General features: G+C 37.7%; 1 protein-coding gene across 8 annotated transcripts in view; it reads left to right on the forward strand.

The window, feature by feature from the left end:
* The first annotated feature begins 3,134 nt into the window (after positions 1-3,134).
* Positions 3,135-15,353, forward strand: part of LOC134485234 (cytochrome P450 2C6-like) — a 30,466-nt gene continuing 18,247 nt past the window's right edge. For 2 of the 8 annotated variants that reach the window (XR_015643325.1, XM_087594132.1), the window contains exons 1-5: positions 3,168-3,351; positions 5,083-5,245; positions 5,420-5,569; positions 6,408-6,568; positions 7,637-7,813. Coding sequence is in view for 6 of the 8 variants with exons in the window: in XM_087594132.1 (XP_087450258.1) it covers positions 3,184-3,351; positions 5,083-5,245; positions 5,420-5,569; positions 6,408-6,568; positions 7,637-7,813 (819 nt within the window). In the remaining 2 variants the exon portion in view is untranslated. Of the gene's footprint in view, positions 3,352-4,100; positions 4,207-5,082; positions 5,246-5,419; positions 5,570-6,407; positions 6,569-7,636; positions 7,814-15,353 lie in introns of all 8 variants that reach the window. The other 6 variants (XM_087594221.1, XM_087594298.1, XR_015643341.1 and 3 more) reach the window with 6 other exon arrangements.

The following is a 15,353-nucleotide window of genomic DNA, read 5'->3' on the forward strand; positions in this document are numbered from 1 at the left end:
GCAAACATCTGCTGTCACCTGAGATTTTTATCTTATTCATTCTGACTGGTATGAGGTGGAATCTGAGAGTTGTTTTGATTTGCATTTCTCCGATAACTAAAGATGTTATTTCTTTACATGCTTCACAGCCATTCGATATTCCTCAGCTTAGAATTCGTTGTTTAACTCTGTACCCCACTTTTAATAGGGTTATTTGGCTATCTGGAGTCTAACTTCTTGAGTTCTTTGTATATTTTGGATATTAACCCTCCATTAGATGGAGGATTGATAAAGATCTTTTCCCAATCTGTTGATTGCCGTTTTGTCCTAATGCCGGTGTCTTTTTCCTTACATAACTTTGCAGTTTTTTGAGGTCTCATTTGTCTATTCTGGTTCTTAGAGCATAAGCTGTTGGTGTTTTGTTCATGAAGTTTTCTCCAATGCCTATGTGTTCGAGCATCTTCCTCACTTTTTCTTCTATTAGTTTAAGTGTATCTGGTTTGATGTGGAGGTTGTTGATCCATTTGAACTTGTGCTTTGTACAGGGTGATAAGAATGGATCAATCCACATTCTTCTACATGCTGACCTCCAGTTGAATCAGCACCATTGTTTGAAAATGCTATCTTTTTTCCATTGGATTATTTTAGCTCCTTTGACAAAGATCATGTGACCATGGGTCTGTGGGTTTATTTCTGGGTATTCAGTTCTATTCCATTGATATAATCTGCCTGTCTCTGTACCAATAACAGTTTTTATGACTATTGCTCTGTAATACTGCTTGAGGTTAGGGATGGTGACTCCCCCAGAAGTTCTTTTATTGTTGAGGATATTTTTCTCTATCCTGTTTCTTTTCTTATTCCAAAGGAATTTGCAAATTGTTCTTTCTATTTCTATGAAGAATCAAGTTGGAAATTTGATGGGGATTGCATTGAATCTGTTGATTGCTTTTGGCAAAATGGCCATTTTTACTAAATCAATCCTGCCAATCCATGAGCATGAGAGATCTGTCCGTCTTCTGAGATATTCTTTAATTTCTTTCTTCAGAGACTTGAAGTTCTTGTCATACAGATCTTTCACTTGCTTAGTTAACGTCATATCAAGATATTTTATTTATTTATTTGAGACTATCATAAAGGGTGCCATTTCCCTAATTTCTTTCTCAGCCTGTTTATCCTTTGAGTAGAAGAAGGCTACTCATTTGTTTGAGTTAATTTTATCTCTAGACATTTTGTTGAATTTTTTTAGCTGGTTAATAGTTCTTTGGTAGAACTTTTGGGGTCACTTTAGTATACTATCATATCATCTGCAAATAGTCATATTTGACTTCTTCCCTTCCAATTTGTATCACTTTGACCTCCTTTCTTTGTCTGATTGCTATGGCTAAAACTTTGCATACTACATTGAATAAATAGGGAGAGAGTGGGCAGTCTCATGTAGTCCCTGATTTTAGTGGAATTGCTTCATATTACTCTTCATTGATTTTAGTGTTACCTACTGTTTTGCTGTGTTTTGCTTTTACTATGCTTAGTTTGGGCCTTGAATTTCTGATCTTTCCAGGGCTTTTGTCATGAAGGGGTGTTGAATTTTGTCAAATGCTTTTTCTGCATGTAATGAAATGATGATGTGGTTCTTATCTTTGAGTTTGTTTATATAGCGGATTACATTGATGGATTTCTGTATATTAAACGATCCCTGCACCCTTGGGATGGAGCTACTTGATCATTATGGATGATCATTTTAATGTGTTCTTGGATTTGGATTGCAAAAATTTATTGTGTATTTGTCAGTCGATATTCATAAGGGAAATTGGTCTGAAGTTCTCTTTCTTTGTTGAGTCTTTGGTTTTGGTTTAAGAGTAGTTGTGGCTTCATAGAAGAAAACTGATAGTGCTCTGTCTGTTTCTATTTTGTGGAATAGTATAGACAGTATTGGTATGATGTCTTCTATGAAGTCTGATAGAATTCCGCACTAGTCTTTTAAATACTTTTTAAAAATTTATTTATTATCTTTATTTAACACTCTAGAATATGTTTCCCTCTGGGTCCACCCTCTGACTGTTCCAATCCCGTATCTCCCCCACTTCAACAAACTCCCTATTTCCACGAGGATTTCCCCACTGCCACCCCATCAGACTTCATAAATCCTTGAGGTTTCCGGTCTCTTGAGGGTTAGGTGCATATTCTCTGACTGAACACGGCCTGAGCAGTCCTCTGCTGTAGATGTGTTGGGAGCCCCATATCAGCTGGTATCTGCTGCCTGGTTGGAGGTTCAGTTTATGAGAGCTCTCGGAGGTCCAGGTTAATTGAGACTGCGGGTCTTCCTAAAGGGTTGCCCTCATCCTCAGCCTCTTCTAGATTTCCCTAATTCAACCACAGGGGCTGGTAGCTTCTGTCCATATGTTGGATATGAATATCTACATCTTTCTCTTTCAGCTGCTTGTTGGGTCTTTCAGAGAGTATTCATGATAGGTCCATTTTTGTGAACACTCCATAGCCTCAGTAATATTGTCAGTCCTTGGGGCCTCTCCTTGAGCTGGATCCCAGTTTGGGACACTGATTTTAATAGAAGAGGAAGTGGGAAAGTTTCTTGAACTCACTGGAAAAGGGGAAATTTCCTAAATTGAACTCCAATTGCTCATACTCTAAGATCAAGAATTGATAAACGGGACCTCGCAAAATTTGAAAGCTTCTGTAAGGCAAAGGACATAGTCAATAGGGAATATCAGCAGCCGACAGATTAAGGAAAATTATTTCACTAACTTGACCTCTGATAGAGGGCTAATATCCAAAATCTATAAAGAACTCAAAAAGCTAACCATCAAAGAACCAAACAACCCAATGAAAAATGGGGTATTAAATATTTATAAAGTTACAGTTATTGAGAATGCTTGTGTAAATGTCTGAGGTAACAAATATTTCAATTATACACACAGTTAAATATACAGTTAAACTTGGGCATGGTGGCTCATGCATATACTTCTAACCTTGGGAAGGTCAAGCAGATAAGTACACAGTTTGAGTTATATCATGAGATGTTTAAGAACGAAGAAGAGCTTATTTTTGTTATTGTCCCTAGGATAAAGTTCATGTAAAAGAAAAAGATCAGCAGGTAGCTGATTAGTCAATTATGCAATATTGATTCAGCAGCCACATGATAAAAGCTCTATGCTTCCTGGCAGAGCTGTGTCAATAAAGAGAAACTCAATGGATCTGGTCATGTTGCTGGTGCTCACTCTCACCTGTCTTATTCTCCTGTCAATCTGGAGACAGAGTTCTGGGAGAGGAAAGCTCCCCCCAGGCCCTATTCCTCTCCCAATTATTGGCAATATCTTTCAGCTAAATGTGAAGAACATCACCCAATCCTTAACCAGTGTAAGTATGCTTATGCTCCTCTTTTACCTTGCAAGGAAAGGTGAATATAACTCTTTTAAAAATTTCTTTTCATTTTGAGATTATAATTACATAATTATTATTTTGAGATCATAAAATATTCCTCTTTCACTTTTCTCTTTCCAAACCCTCCCATACACTCCTACTTTTCTTTTATACAATCAATGGCCATTCTTTTATTAATTGGTACATGCAAATAGGTATATTTATATACATATATTCATAACTATAGCGTATAAAGTCTGTGTAATCTTATTTTCATTTACATTTTCAGGACTTGCCCAAATGGCCTTCTAATTGATTAATGATTGTAAAGTTAGAATCCTATGAAGGTTCATTTCTATCCCCATGAGAAATTGAAGAAAAAGCAATTTCTATGGTGAATTAGAGAACTTTGGGTCTTTACATATTAAAATAACATTTGGAAAATTGCGAAAACTATGTATACTTCTTTTCTTTATTTTATTGCTGTTTCCATATTTTTTGCTAAGTCTCTGGAAAAGGGCATATGACACCATCCACCAAATCATGCAGCATTTTAAAGATGTGTATTTATTATCTTTTGGTATTGAAGTTCCCTAAATAACTGATGTTTTATTAAAATAAAATATCCATAGATGAGGCAAAACACAGGAAATAAGAGAACTAAACATATTTGATACTATTCAAATTGACTTTTATTCTGTGCCTGGGACCAAGAATGCCTCAGGGTGAAACTGTTCTCTTAACAGATGCCCATGCTTTGTGCAGCTTTGGTACTACACAGTCTCCACACTTGTGGTAATGATATAATTAACTTGGGGTCCTCACTATGGATTTTCTCTTTTATTCCTGAAGGTAAGTTGCACAGAAAAAGGCTTACAGGTGTTGGTGAAATCGTCATCTGAGCATTGACACTAATTTTAGTATGAGCGACAAGGAATTAGATTGTCCAGGCATCAAGTGATAAAAAAGAGTGCTTTTAAATGTTGAGTACTTTTACATTTTTAAATTAATATTAGTTATTATTATTATTATTATTATTATTATGTTATTTACCCCCCCCCAATATTGACTATCATCCCCTTGCATAGTTCTTCCTCATTCTCCTTCTACTTTGTTTCTAAGAAGGTGCCCCTTATTCATCTCCCTTCCCTGGTGTATAAAGTCTCTGTAGGATTAGGCACATCCTTTCCCACTGAAGCCAGACAAGGTAGTCCTCTCCTATATATGTGCCGAAGCCTCAGTTCAGGGTTTGTATTCTCTTTAGTTTGTGATTTAGTCCCTGAAAACTCCCAGTGGCCCAGGTTAGTTAACACTCTTTGGTTTCTTATGGAATTGCTATTCCCTTATGTTCCTTCAATCTTCCCACTCTTCCTTACTCTTCCTACAGTTCGATTTTTGACTGTAAACATCTATAATTTTGTCAATCAGTTGCTCTTTGAGTCTCTCATAGGAAAGTCATACTAGGTTCCTGTCTGCAAGCACAACATTGAATCAGTAACAGTTGTCAGGGTTGGTGACTGCCCATGGAATGGATCTTTTATTCATGAGCAATTCAGCCCCAAAATGAATTTGGAAAACTTTTGCCTGAAGTACTTATTGAAATACAATCAAGAGACCTGCTGAATATTTTGATGCGGTACTTTATTGTATTCTAAATATCAAGTGCCTGGGCCATTGTGACATCACTGAAAAGTGACAAGTACCCATTGGTTGCTTTTCAATTTCCAGTTCTCAAAAGTGTATGGTCCTGTATTTACTCTTTACTTTGGCATGAAGCCCACTGTGATATTGCATGGATATGAAGCAGTAAAAGAAGCCTTGATTGATCATGGGGAGGAGTTTGCTGAAAGAGGAAGCTTCCCAGTAGTTGAAAAAATTAATAAAGACCTTGGTAAGTATGCATTTTTATGAGTGAGCTGGGTAGCATTCACAGAGAGGAAGAAGATAGACAGCAAAGGCCAGACTTGATCCTGGGGCTCAGACTATGCCTCTCTAGGATTGTGTCTTCTCCAGTGCCCTCTTTCTTTCTGAGATCACATTGTAGTTTCTATTCCCATTTGTTTAGGAATTGTTTTTAGCCATGGAAATAGATGGAAAGAAATAAGACGCTTTACCCTCACAACTCTGCGGAATTTGGGCATGGGGAAAAGGAACATTGAGGATCATGTTCAAGAGGAAGCACGGTGCCTTGTGGAGGAACTGAGGAAAACCAATGGTAAGTAAATTTTTGTGTTTTGAGTTTTCCATCCTGTTAGAGTACAAAGGATCGCGATCTACTGGCATTACTTTACAACAGCTTTTATTTTAATTGTCTAATGAGTTCCATTCTTAGCGCGAACATAACTTATTTATTGCTTATCATTTTAGTACAGAAGAGTTGCTATTGATAATGGTGGTAGTGACATCATCTACATCTATAGATCCCAAACCAGATGATATTTGTTTTCATTTTGTGGACCTACTTTCATCTCCCCAAATTCACTGATGTGGCAATGTGTCTTGAATGCTCGTTTTCATAGTCCTGGTTACTTATGAGTCAAAATATAATTTCATTCCTTCGCTATGTAATAGAATTTCATCATGATTTGAAAAATTATCATAATTTCATTTTATTATGTTTTGTATGCTTTAAGAAATTACACATGACAGTATTAATCTTCAAACACAAAGAACTTACTAAAATGACTGGTATAAGTAACCTTGAACTGTTTTCATTAACAACATCTCATTTTTGCTAAGTATATTACATATCTGTCTTCTGTTGTGTAAACCATTTCTCTCTGTATTCGCTGTTTTGGCTTAGGTGATGAACAGATCTTCAATTGCTATGTGAATGATACTCACCCCTGAAATACCTTTCACAGAACAGTCAAGTTATCTGCTTAAATTATGAAGAAACTTGTCTTTAAGTACTTTCTCCAAAATAAAATGAAGACTGAAAATCTTATTTTAGTGAAGTTTAAAATTTCTCCAGGATTTTTATCTATTTACAAAGATAAAGTGCCCTCTTGGTATATTTTAATAACATATTGCAATTGTTTCCCATTCCTCAGGCTCACCCTGTGACCCCACGTTTATCCTGGGCTGTGCTCCTTGCAATGTCATCTGCTCCATTATTTTCCAGAATCGTTTTGATTATAAAGATCAGGATTTTCTTAACTTGATGGAAAAACTCAATGAGAACATGAAGATTTTGAGCAGTCCCTGGACACAGGTGAATAAAATTCATCTCCTCCTGGAAACTTGTGACTATTCTTTCTCTCAGGTCAAATTACAAGGGGACTAATAGTGGTGTAATGATACACATGACCTGCCTAGAGTAGTATGGATAGGACCTCTGCAAGGGAGGTCTACATCCTTTGCTTAACCAACAGATAAACAAAGCACAAATGCCAAGATGGCTCAAGCTACTTAGCTTCCTATGTGATGTTATTTTTAGTCATTGACTTTCAGAGAGCTTTTTCTACAAATTAATCCATTGATTTTTAGAAAGATATTCAGTCACTCATAAAAGAATATTCTTGCATTACTCACAAGTTCTTGTACTGTGAAAAGTTAAGACCTACTTATTTCAGTATTTGGCATAATTGCTCAGTGTAGACAGAAAATAATCTGCTAAAGGAAACTTTGGATAATGATACAGGAAGCACTGAAAACATTGGAATGTTTGCTGCTTTATTTTGGATCCTCCCTGACATGGGAACAAGAAGAAATGGTGGTATGAATGGTTGTATGGTGTGTAGGTCACTAATATCGTGACAATCTTTCCATGTGAGGAATTAGCATCTCCTGCTCTCTTTCTATATAGTAGTTTTGGACCACAGAGAAGTAAATAAAGGTGTATAATTTTTGTCCAAGCAGCTTTAGAGACCCACACAATTCTATACTTTCACTTCATCTCAGAGATTGGCTGATTGAAAAGCTTTCTGCAGTAAATTATTTACCCTATTTTCTTAACATATACTGGCATCCAGAATGTATGGATTACACTACTTTATATCATATGATATTTAAACTTTGCAGGTAAAATTGAATTATTACTGAATGTGGAAAATTCACTATGAACCAGAATTATATGAGCAGGATTTTCTTCCTCAATTCTTCTACTAGCATAGAGTTTATATATAATATTATTATACTAAAATGGAGCAACTCTTTTTCAAGGTGAACCTAAGCCATATATGTAACTATAAACCAAATGAGAATTGCTAGATTATAGTATGTATGTATTTCTTTACTATACATTATGCATTTAATAAATCCTTGGTGTTTTTCCATGTAGTTTTGCAGTTTTTTCCCTGTTTTAATTGATTATTGTCCGGGAAGTCATACGACATTAGCTAAAAATATGTATTATAATAGAAACTACCTTCTGAAGAAAATAAAAGAACATCAAGAATCACTGGATGTTACAAATCCTCGGGACTTTATTGATTATTACCTAATTAAGTGGAAGCAGGTAAAGCATTTATATATATTCATTTATTTCATTTTTCAAGTAAATTCACAGTCACTGAAAACTTATTTGCCAGAGCTTTGAAAAGCCTCGGTTCAGTATCATTTGAAAACCAACTTGAATAGTTATTGAGCCATGAAAGTACAATATGGATTCAGGAACAAATAAGGGGAATTGGTTAATCAGAACACATTGACAGTTATTTCACTACAAAAAGTAACATAACTGAGGAAAAAGACAATATGAAGTGCAGCAGAGATGTAAACCGACTCAAATCATGTGATAAAGTATAAGAAATTGTGAATAAATAAGCTTTGTATTTTTTCCACTGCTTTTCCAAATTCATGCCATTATGGGATTTTCATTTATTATTTATTTAATATATTATGTAAGAAAACTATTCATATATAATTATCATTTTGTGCCTTAAGCATTTTCTGAAATAGGAAAGAGATTTTAATTTTATTTATTTTAATTTTTGGTTTTGTTTTATTCTTTATTTTTTTTTAGATTTTTTTTCATCTTTATTAACTTGAGTATTTCTTATTTACATTTCGATTATAATTCCCCTTCCCAGTTTCTGGGCCAACATCCCACTAACCACTTCCCCTCCCCTTCTCTATGGGTGTTCCCCTCCCCATCCCCCCCATTACCATCCTCCCCCCAACAATCACGATCACTGGGGGTTCAGTCTTGGCAGGACCAAGGGCTTCCCATTCTACAGGTGCTCTTACTAGGCTATTCATTGGTACCTATGCAGTTGGAGTCCAGGGTCAGTCCATGTATAATCTTTGGGTATTGGCTTAGTCCCTAGAAGCTCGGATTGGTTGGCATTGTTGTTCTTGTGGTCTCAAGCACCTTCAAGCTCTAAAAGTTCTTTCTCTGATTCTTTCAACATGGGTCCCGTTCTCAGTTCAGTGGTGTAATGATGCCATTCACCTATGTATTTCCTGTATTGTGGCTGTATCTCTCAGGAGATCTACATCCGGTTCCTGTCAGCTTGCACTTCTTTGCTTCATCCATCTTACCTAGTTTGGTGGCTGTATATATATATATATATATATATGGGCCACATGTAGGGCAGGCTCTCAATGAGTGTTCCTTCTGCCTCTCTTCTAAACTTTGCCTCCCTATTCCCTTGCAAGGATATTCTTGTTCCCCTTTTAAAGGAGTGAAGCATTCGCATTTTGGTCATCCTTGAGTTTCATGTGTTCTGTGCATCTAGGGTAATTTGAGCATTTGGGCAAATGATCACTTATCAATGAGTCCATGTGTGTTTTTATGTGATTGGGTTACCTCACTCAGGAGGATATTCTCCAGTTCCATCCATTTGCCTATGAATTTCATAAAGTCACTGTTTTTGATAGCTGAGTAATATTCCATTGTGTAGATGTACCACATTTTCTGTATTCATTCCTCTGTTGAAGGGCATCTGTGTTCTTTCCAGATTCTGGCTATTATAAATAGGCTGCTATGAACATAGTGGAGCATGTGTCTTTGTTATATGTTGGGGCATTTTTTGGGTATATGCCAGAGAGGTATAGCTGTGTCCTCAGGTAGTAATGTCCAATTTTCTGGGGAACCTCCAGACTGATTTCCAGAATGGTTGTACCAGTCTGCAATCCCACCAAAAATGGAGGACTGTTCCTCTTTCTCCACATCCTTGCCTGCATTTGCTGTCACCTGAGGTTTTGATCTTAGCCATTCTCACTGGTGTGAGGTGGAACCTCAGGGTTGTTTTGATTTGCATTTCCCTTATGACTAAAGATGTTGAACATTTCTTTAGGTGTTTCTCAGCCATTCTGCATTTCTAAGCTGTGAAATCTTTGTTTAACTCTGAACCGCATTTTTTAATAGGGTTATTTGTCTCCCTGCAGTTGAACTTCTTGAGTTCTTTGTATATTTTGGATATAAGCCCTCTTTCAGTTGTACGATTGGTAAAGATCTTTGCACAATCTGTTGGTTCTTGTTTTGTCCTAACAACAGTGCCCTTTGCCTTACAGAAGCTTTGCAGTTTTATGAGATCCCATTTGTTGATTCTTGATCTTAGAGGATAAGTCATTGGTGTTTTGTTCCTGAAATTTTCTCCAGTGCCCATGTGTTCAAGATGCTTCCCCACTTTTTCTTCTATTAGTTTGAGTGTATATGGTTTGATATGTAGCTCCTTGATCCACTGGGACTTAAGCTATGTATAAGGTGATAAGCATGGGTCGACCTGCATTCTTCTACATGCTGACCTCCAGTTGAACCAGCACCATTTGCTGAAAATGCTATCTTTTTCCCACGGGATTGTTTTGGGTCCCTTGTCAAAAATCAAGTGACCATAGGTGTGTGGGTTCATTTCTGGGTCTTCAATTCTATTCCACTGGTCTATCTGTCTGTCTCTGTATCAATACCATGCAGTTTTTATCACTATTGCTCTGTAATACTGCTTGAGTTCAGGGATAGTGGTTCCCCAGGAAGTCTTTTTATTGTTGAGGATAGTTTTAGCTATCCTGAGTTTTTTGTTATCCAGATGAATTTGAAAATTTTTCTGTATAACTCTCTGAGGAATTGGTTTGGTATTTTGATGGGGATTGCATTGAATCTGTAGATCCCTTTTGTATAATGGCCATTTTTCTATGTTAATCTTGCCAATCCATAAGCATGGGAGATCTTTCCATCTTCTGAGATCTTCTTCAATTTCTTTCTTCAGAGGCTTGAAGTTCTTATCATACAGATACTTCACTTGCTTGGTTAAAGTCACACCGAGGTATTTTATATTATTTGGGACTATTATAAATGGTGTCATTTCCCTAATTTCTTTCTCGGCTTGTTTCTCTTTTGTGTAGAGGAAGGCTACTGATTTATTTGAGTTAATTTTATTCCCTGCTACTTTGCTGTATGTGTTTATCAGGTTTAGTAGTTCTCTGGTGGAATTTTTGGGATCACTTAAATATACTATCCTATCATGTGAAAATAGTGATTTTTGACTTCTTCTTTTCCAATCTGTTTCCATTTCATCTCTTTTTGTTATCTGGTTGCTCTGGATAGAACATCAAGAAATATATTGAATAAGTAGGGAGAGAGTGGGCAGACTTGACTAGTCCCTGATTTTAGTGGGATGGCTTCACGTTTCTCTCCATTTAGTTTAATATTAGCTACTGGTTTGTTGTGTATGTCTTTAAATATTTTTAGGTATGGGCCTTGAATTCCTATTCTTTCCAGGACCTTTATCATGAAGGGGTGTTGAATTTTGTCAAATGCTTTCTCAGCATCTAATGAAATGATCACGTGGTTTTGTTCTTTCAGTTTGTTTATATAATGGATCACATTGATGGTTTTCCATATATTAAACCATCCCTGCATGTGTGGGATGAAGCCTACTTGATCATGGTGGATGATTGTTTTGATGTGCTCTTGGATTTGCTTTGCCAGAATTTTATTGAGTATTTTTGCATCGATATTCTTAAGGGAAATTGGTCTGAAGTTCTCTTTCTTTGTTGGGTCTTTGTGTAATTTAGCTGAAAGGATAATTTTGGCTTCATAGAAGGAATTCGGTAGCACTCCATCTGTTTCAATTTTGTGGAATAGTTTGGATAGTATTGGTATGAGGTCTTCTATGAATGTCTGATAGAATTCTGCACTGAACCCATCTGGACCTGTGCTCTTTTTTGTTTGGAGACCTTTAATGACCTTTTTTATTTCGTTAGGAGTTGTGGGGTTGCTTAAATGGTTTATTTGTTCCTGATTTAACTTCGGTACCTGGTTTCTGTCTAGGAAATTGTCCATTTCCTTCAGATTTTCATGTTTTGTTGAATATTGCTTTTTGTAGTAGTATCTGATGATTTTTTGAATTCCTCTTATACTGTAGTTATGTCTCCCTTTTCATTTCTTATTTTGTTAATTTGGACACAGTCTCTGTGTCCTCTCATTAGTCTGGCTAAGGGTTTTTGTATCTTGTTGATTTTCTCAGAGAACCAACTTTTAGTTCTGTTGATTCTTTGTATGGTCCTTTTTGTTTCTACTTGGTTGATTTCAGCTCTGAGTTTGATTATTTTCTGCCTTCTACTCCTCCTGGGTGTATTTCCTTCTTTTTGTTCTAGCGCTTTTAGTTGTGCTGCCAAGCTGCTTATATATACTCTCTCTTGTTTCTTTCTGCAAGCACTCAGATCTATGAGTGTTCTTCTTAGCACATCTTCCATTGTGTCTCATAAGTTTGTGTATGTTGTACCTTCATTTTCATTAAATTCAGAAGTTCATTAATTTCTTTCTTTATTTCTTCTTTGACCAGGTTATCATTGACTAGAGCATTGTTCAACTTCCATTCTTCTCTTATTGTTATTAAAGACCAGCTTTAGCCCGTGATGGTGTGATAGGACACATGTGATTATTTTTATCTTTCTGTATCTGTTGAGGCCTGTTTTATGACTGATTATATGGTCAATTTTGGAGAAAGTTCCATGAGGTGGTGAAAAGAGGGTATATCCTTTTGTTGTAGGATAGAATGTTCTATAAATATCTGTTAAGTCCATTTGGTTCATGATTTCTCTTAGTCTGTCTATGTCTCTGTTTAATTTCTGTTTCCATTATCTGTCCATTGATGAGAGTGGGGTGTTGAAATCTCCTACTATTATTGTGTGAGGTGCAATGTGTGCTTTGAGCTCTAGTAAGGTTTCTTTTATGTATGTAGGTGCCCTTGTGTTCGTAGCAGAGACATTTAGAATTGCGAGTTCATCTTGGTGGATTTTTCCTTTGATGAATATGAAGTGCCCTTTCTTATCTTGTTTGATGACTTTTAGTTGAAAATTGATTTTATTTGATATTAGAATGTCTATTCCAGCTTGCTTCTTCAGACCATTTGCTTGGAAAGTTTTTTTCCAGCCTTTCACTCTGAGGTAATGTCTTTCTTTTCCGCTGAGGTGTGTTTACTGTAGGCAGCAGAATGCAGGGTCCTCATTGCGTATCCAGTTTGTTAATCTATGTCTTTTTATTGGGGAGTTGAGTCCATTGATGTTAAGAGATATTAAGGAATAGTGATTGGTGCTTCCTGTTATATTCGTGTTTGGATGTGAGATTATGTTTGTGTGCTTTTCTTCTCTTTGTTCTGTTGCCAAGACAATTAGTTTCTCGGTTTTTCTAGGGTATACCTTGCCTCCTTATTTTGGGCTTTACCACTTATTATCCTTTGTAGGGCTGGATTTGTAGAAAGATATTGTGTAAATTTGGTTTTGTCATGGAATATCTTGGTTTCTCCATCTTTTTTTTTATTGACAGTTTTACTGGATACAGTAACCTGTGCTGGCATTTGTGTTTTCTTAGGATCTGTATGACATCTTTCCGGCATCTTCTGGCTTACATAGTGTCTGGTGAGAAGTCTGGTGTGATTCTGATAGGTCTGCCTTTATACGTTATTTGACCTTTTTCCCTTACTGCTTTTAATATTCTTTCTTTGTTTTGTGCATTTTTTGTTTCGACTATTATGTGACAGGAGGATTTTCTTTTCTGGTCCAATCTACTTGGAGTTCTGTAGTCTTCTTGTATGTTGATGGGCATCTCTTTCTTTAGGTTAGGGAAGTTTTCTTCTATGATTTTGTTGAAGGTATTAACTGGTCCTTTGAGCTGAGAGTCTTCACTCTCTTCTATACCTATTATCCTTAGGTTTGATCTTCTCATTGTGTCCTTGATTTCCTGTATGTTTTGGCCAGTAGCTTTTTCCGTTTTATGTTATCTTCGAATGTTGTGTCAATGATTTCTATGGAATCTTCTGCTCCTGAGATTCTCACTTCTATCTCTTGTATTCTGTTTGTGGTGCTTGTATCTATAGCTCCTTATGTCTTTCTTTGGTTTTCTATATCCAGGGTTGTCTCCCTTTGTGCTTTCTTTATTTCTTTTATTTCCGATTTTAATTCCTTTGCCTGTTTGATTGTGTTTTCCTGGAATTCTTTCAGGGATTTTTGTGATTCCTCTCTATATGCTTCTACTTGTTTATTTATGTTTTCCTCTGTTTCTCTAAGCGAGTTCTTCATGTCTTTCTTGAAGTCCTCCATCATCATGGTCAAATGTGATTTTAAATCTAGATTTGCTTTTCTGGTGTGTTTGGATATTCAGTGTTTGCTTTGGTGGGAGAATTGGCTCCGATGATGCCATGTAGTCTTGTTTTCTGTTACTTGTGTTCCTGTGCTTGCCTCTCGCTGTCAGGTTTTCTCTGGTGTTACCTTGTTATGCCATTTCTGAGAGTGGCTAGACTGCCCTATATTCCTGTGTGTCAGAAGTGTTGTAGCCCTGTTTTCCTGTTTTCTTTCAGCCACTTATGGGAACAGAGTGTTCTGCTTTTGGTGTGTAGTCTTTCATGTGTACTGGTCTTCAGCTGTTCCTGTGGCCTGTATACTGAGTCCACCAGGCAGGTCGCTTGGAGCAGAAAAGTTGGTCTTACCTGTGGTCCCCTGGCTTGAGTTGCTTGTGGGGGGGCAGCTTTTGAGCTCTCTGTTAGGGCAGCAACCAAGAGGGCCTGCGCAGCCTTTTCCTCAGGCCCCATGCCCCGGGGTCACAGATGGCTTTAGGTGTTTTCCTCTGGAGTCAGAAATGTGGCAGAGTGTAGTCTCTTCTGGCTTCCCAGGCGCGTCTGCTCTTCTGAAAGTTTAGTTCCTCCTCCCATGGGATTTGGGTGCAGAGAACTGTTGACCAGTTACCTTCAAGTCCGGCTGGTGTCTGGACTGCAGGGAATCTGCCATTCGAGTGCCTCTATCTTCAGGTTCCCAGAGGCCATATACAGTTTCCTCTTGGGCCAGGGATGGACAGTATTCATGGTTTCTCCCACCCTGCAATCTCAGGAGTGCCCACCTGTCCAGGTTGTGAGCTCTCTCTCCCAAGGCGTTTGGGAGTAGGGAACTCTGGGCAGGGATCAGTGGGGTTGTGGCTCCAGGTAAAAACCGGAAGTGTCCAGTCCCAGAGGAATTTTGCCTCTGTGTGTCCTGAGTCCACCAGGCATGTCGCATGGAGCAGAAAAGTTGGTCTTACCTGTGGTCCCTTGGCTGAAGTTGCTCATGGGGGGCTGCTTTTGAGCTCTCTGTGATGGCGGCAACGAGGAGGGCCTGTGCTGCCTTTTCCCGGGGCCCCTGTGCAAAAGGATCCCAGATCGAATTAGGTGTTTTCCTCTGGAGTCAGAAATGTGGGCAGAGTTTAATCTCTTCTGGCTTCCCATCCATGTCTGTCCCTCTGAAGGTTTAACTCTCCCTCCCAAGGGATTTGAGTTCAGGGAGCTTTTGATCAGATCCCTTCGGTTCTGGGCAGTGTCTGGACTGCAGGGGACCTCTTTAATGTTTTTTACAGTCCAGTTTTTATCTCCCTCTCAGTCTGCCTTCTGATTGTTCTTCATCCTATATTTCAGCAGTGCCCCTGTCTCCAATAATTTGTCCCCAACAGCATCATGTCACTAGATATTCACTCTTCCTGGAGCCTCAATTCTCTCAAGGGTTAGGTGTATCTTCTCTCCCTGAGGCTAGACCAGGTATTCCTCTGCTGTATATGCACTGGGGGCCTCAAATATGCTGGTGTATGCTGC

Source organism: Rattus norvegicus, chromosome 1, assembly GCF_021556685.1.
Source record: "Rattus norvegicus strain SHRSP/BbbUtx chromosome 1, alternate assembly SHRSP_T2T, whole genome shotgun sequence".
Taxonomy (NCBI): Eukaryota; Metazoa; Chordata; class Mammalia; order Rodentia; family Muridae; genus Rattus; species Rattus norvegicus.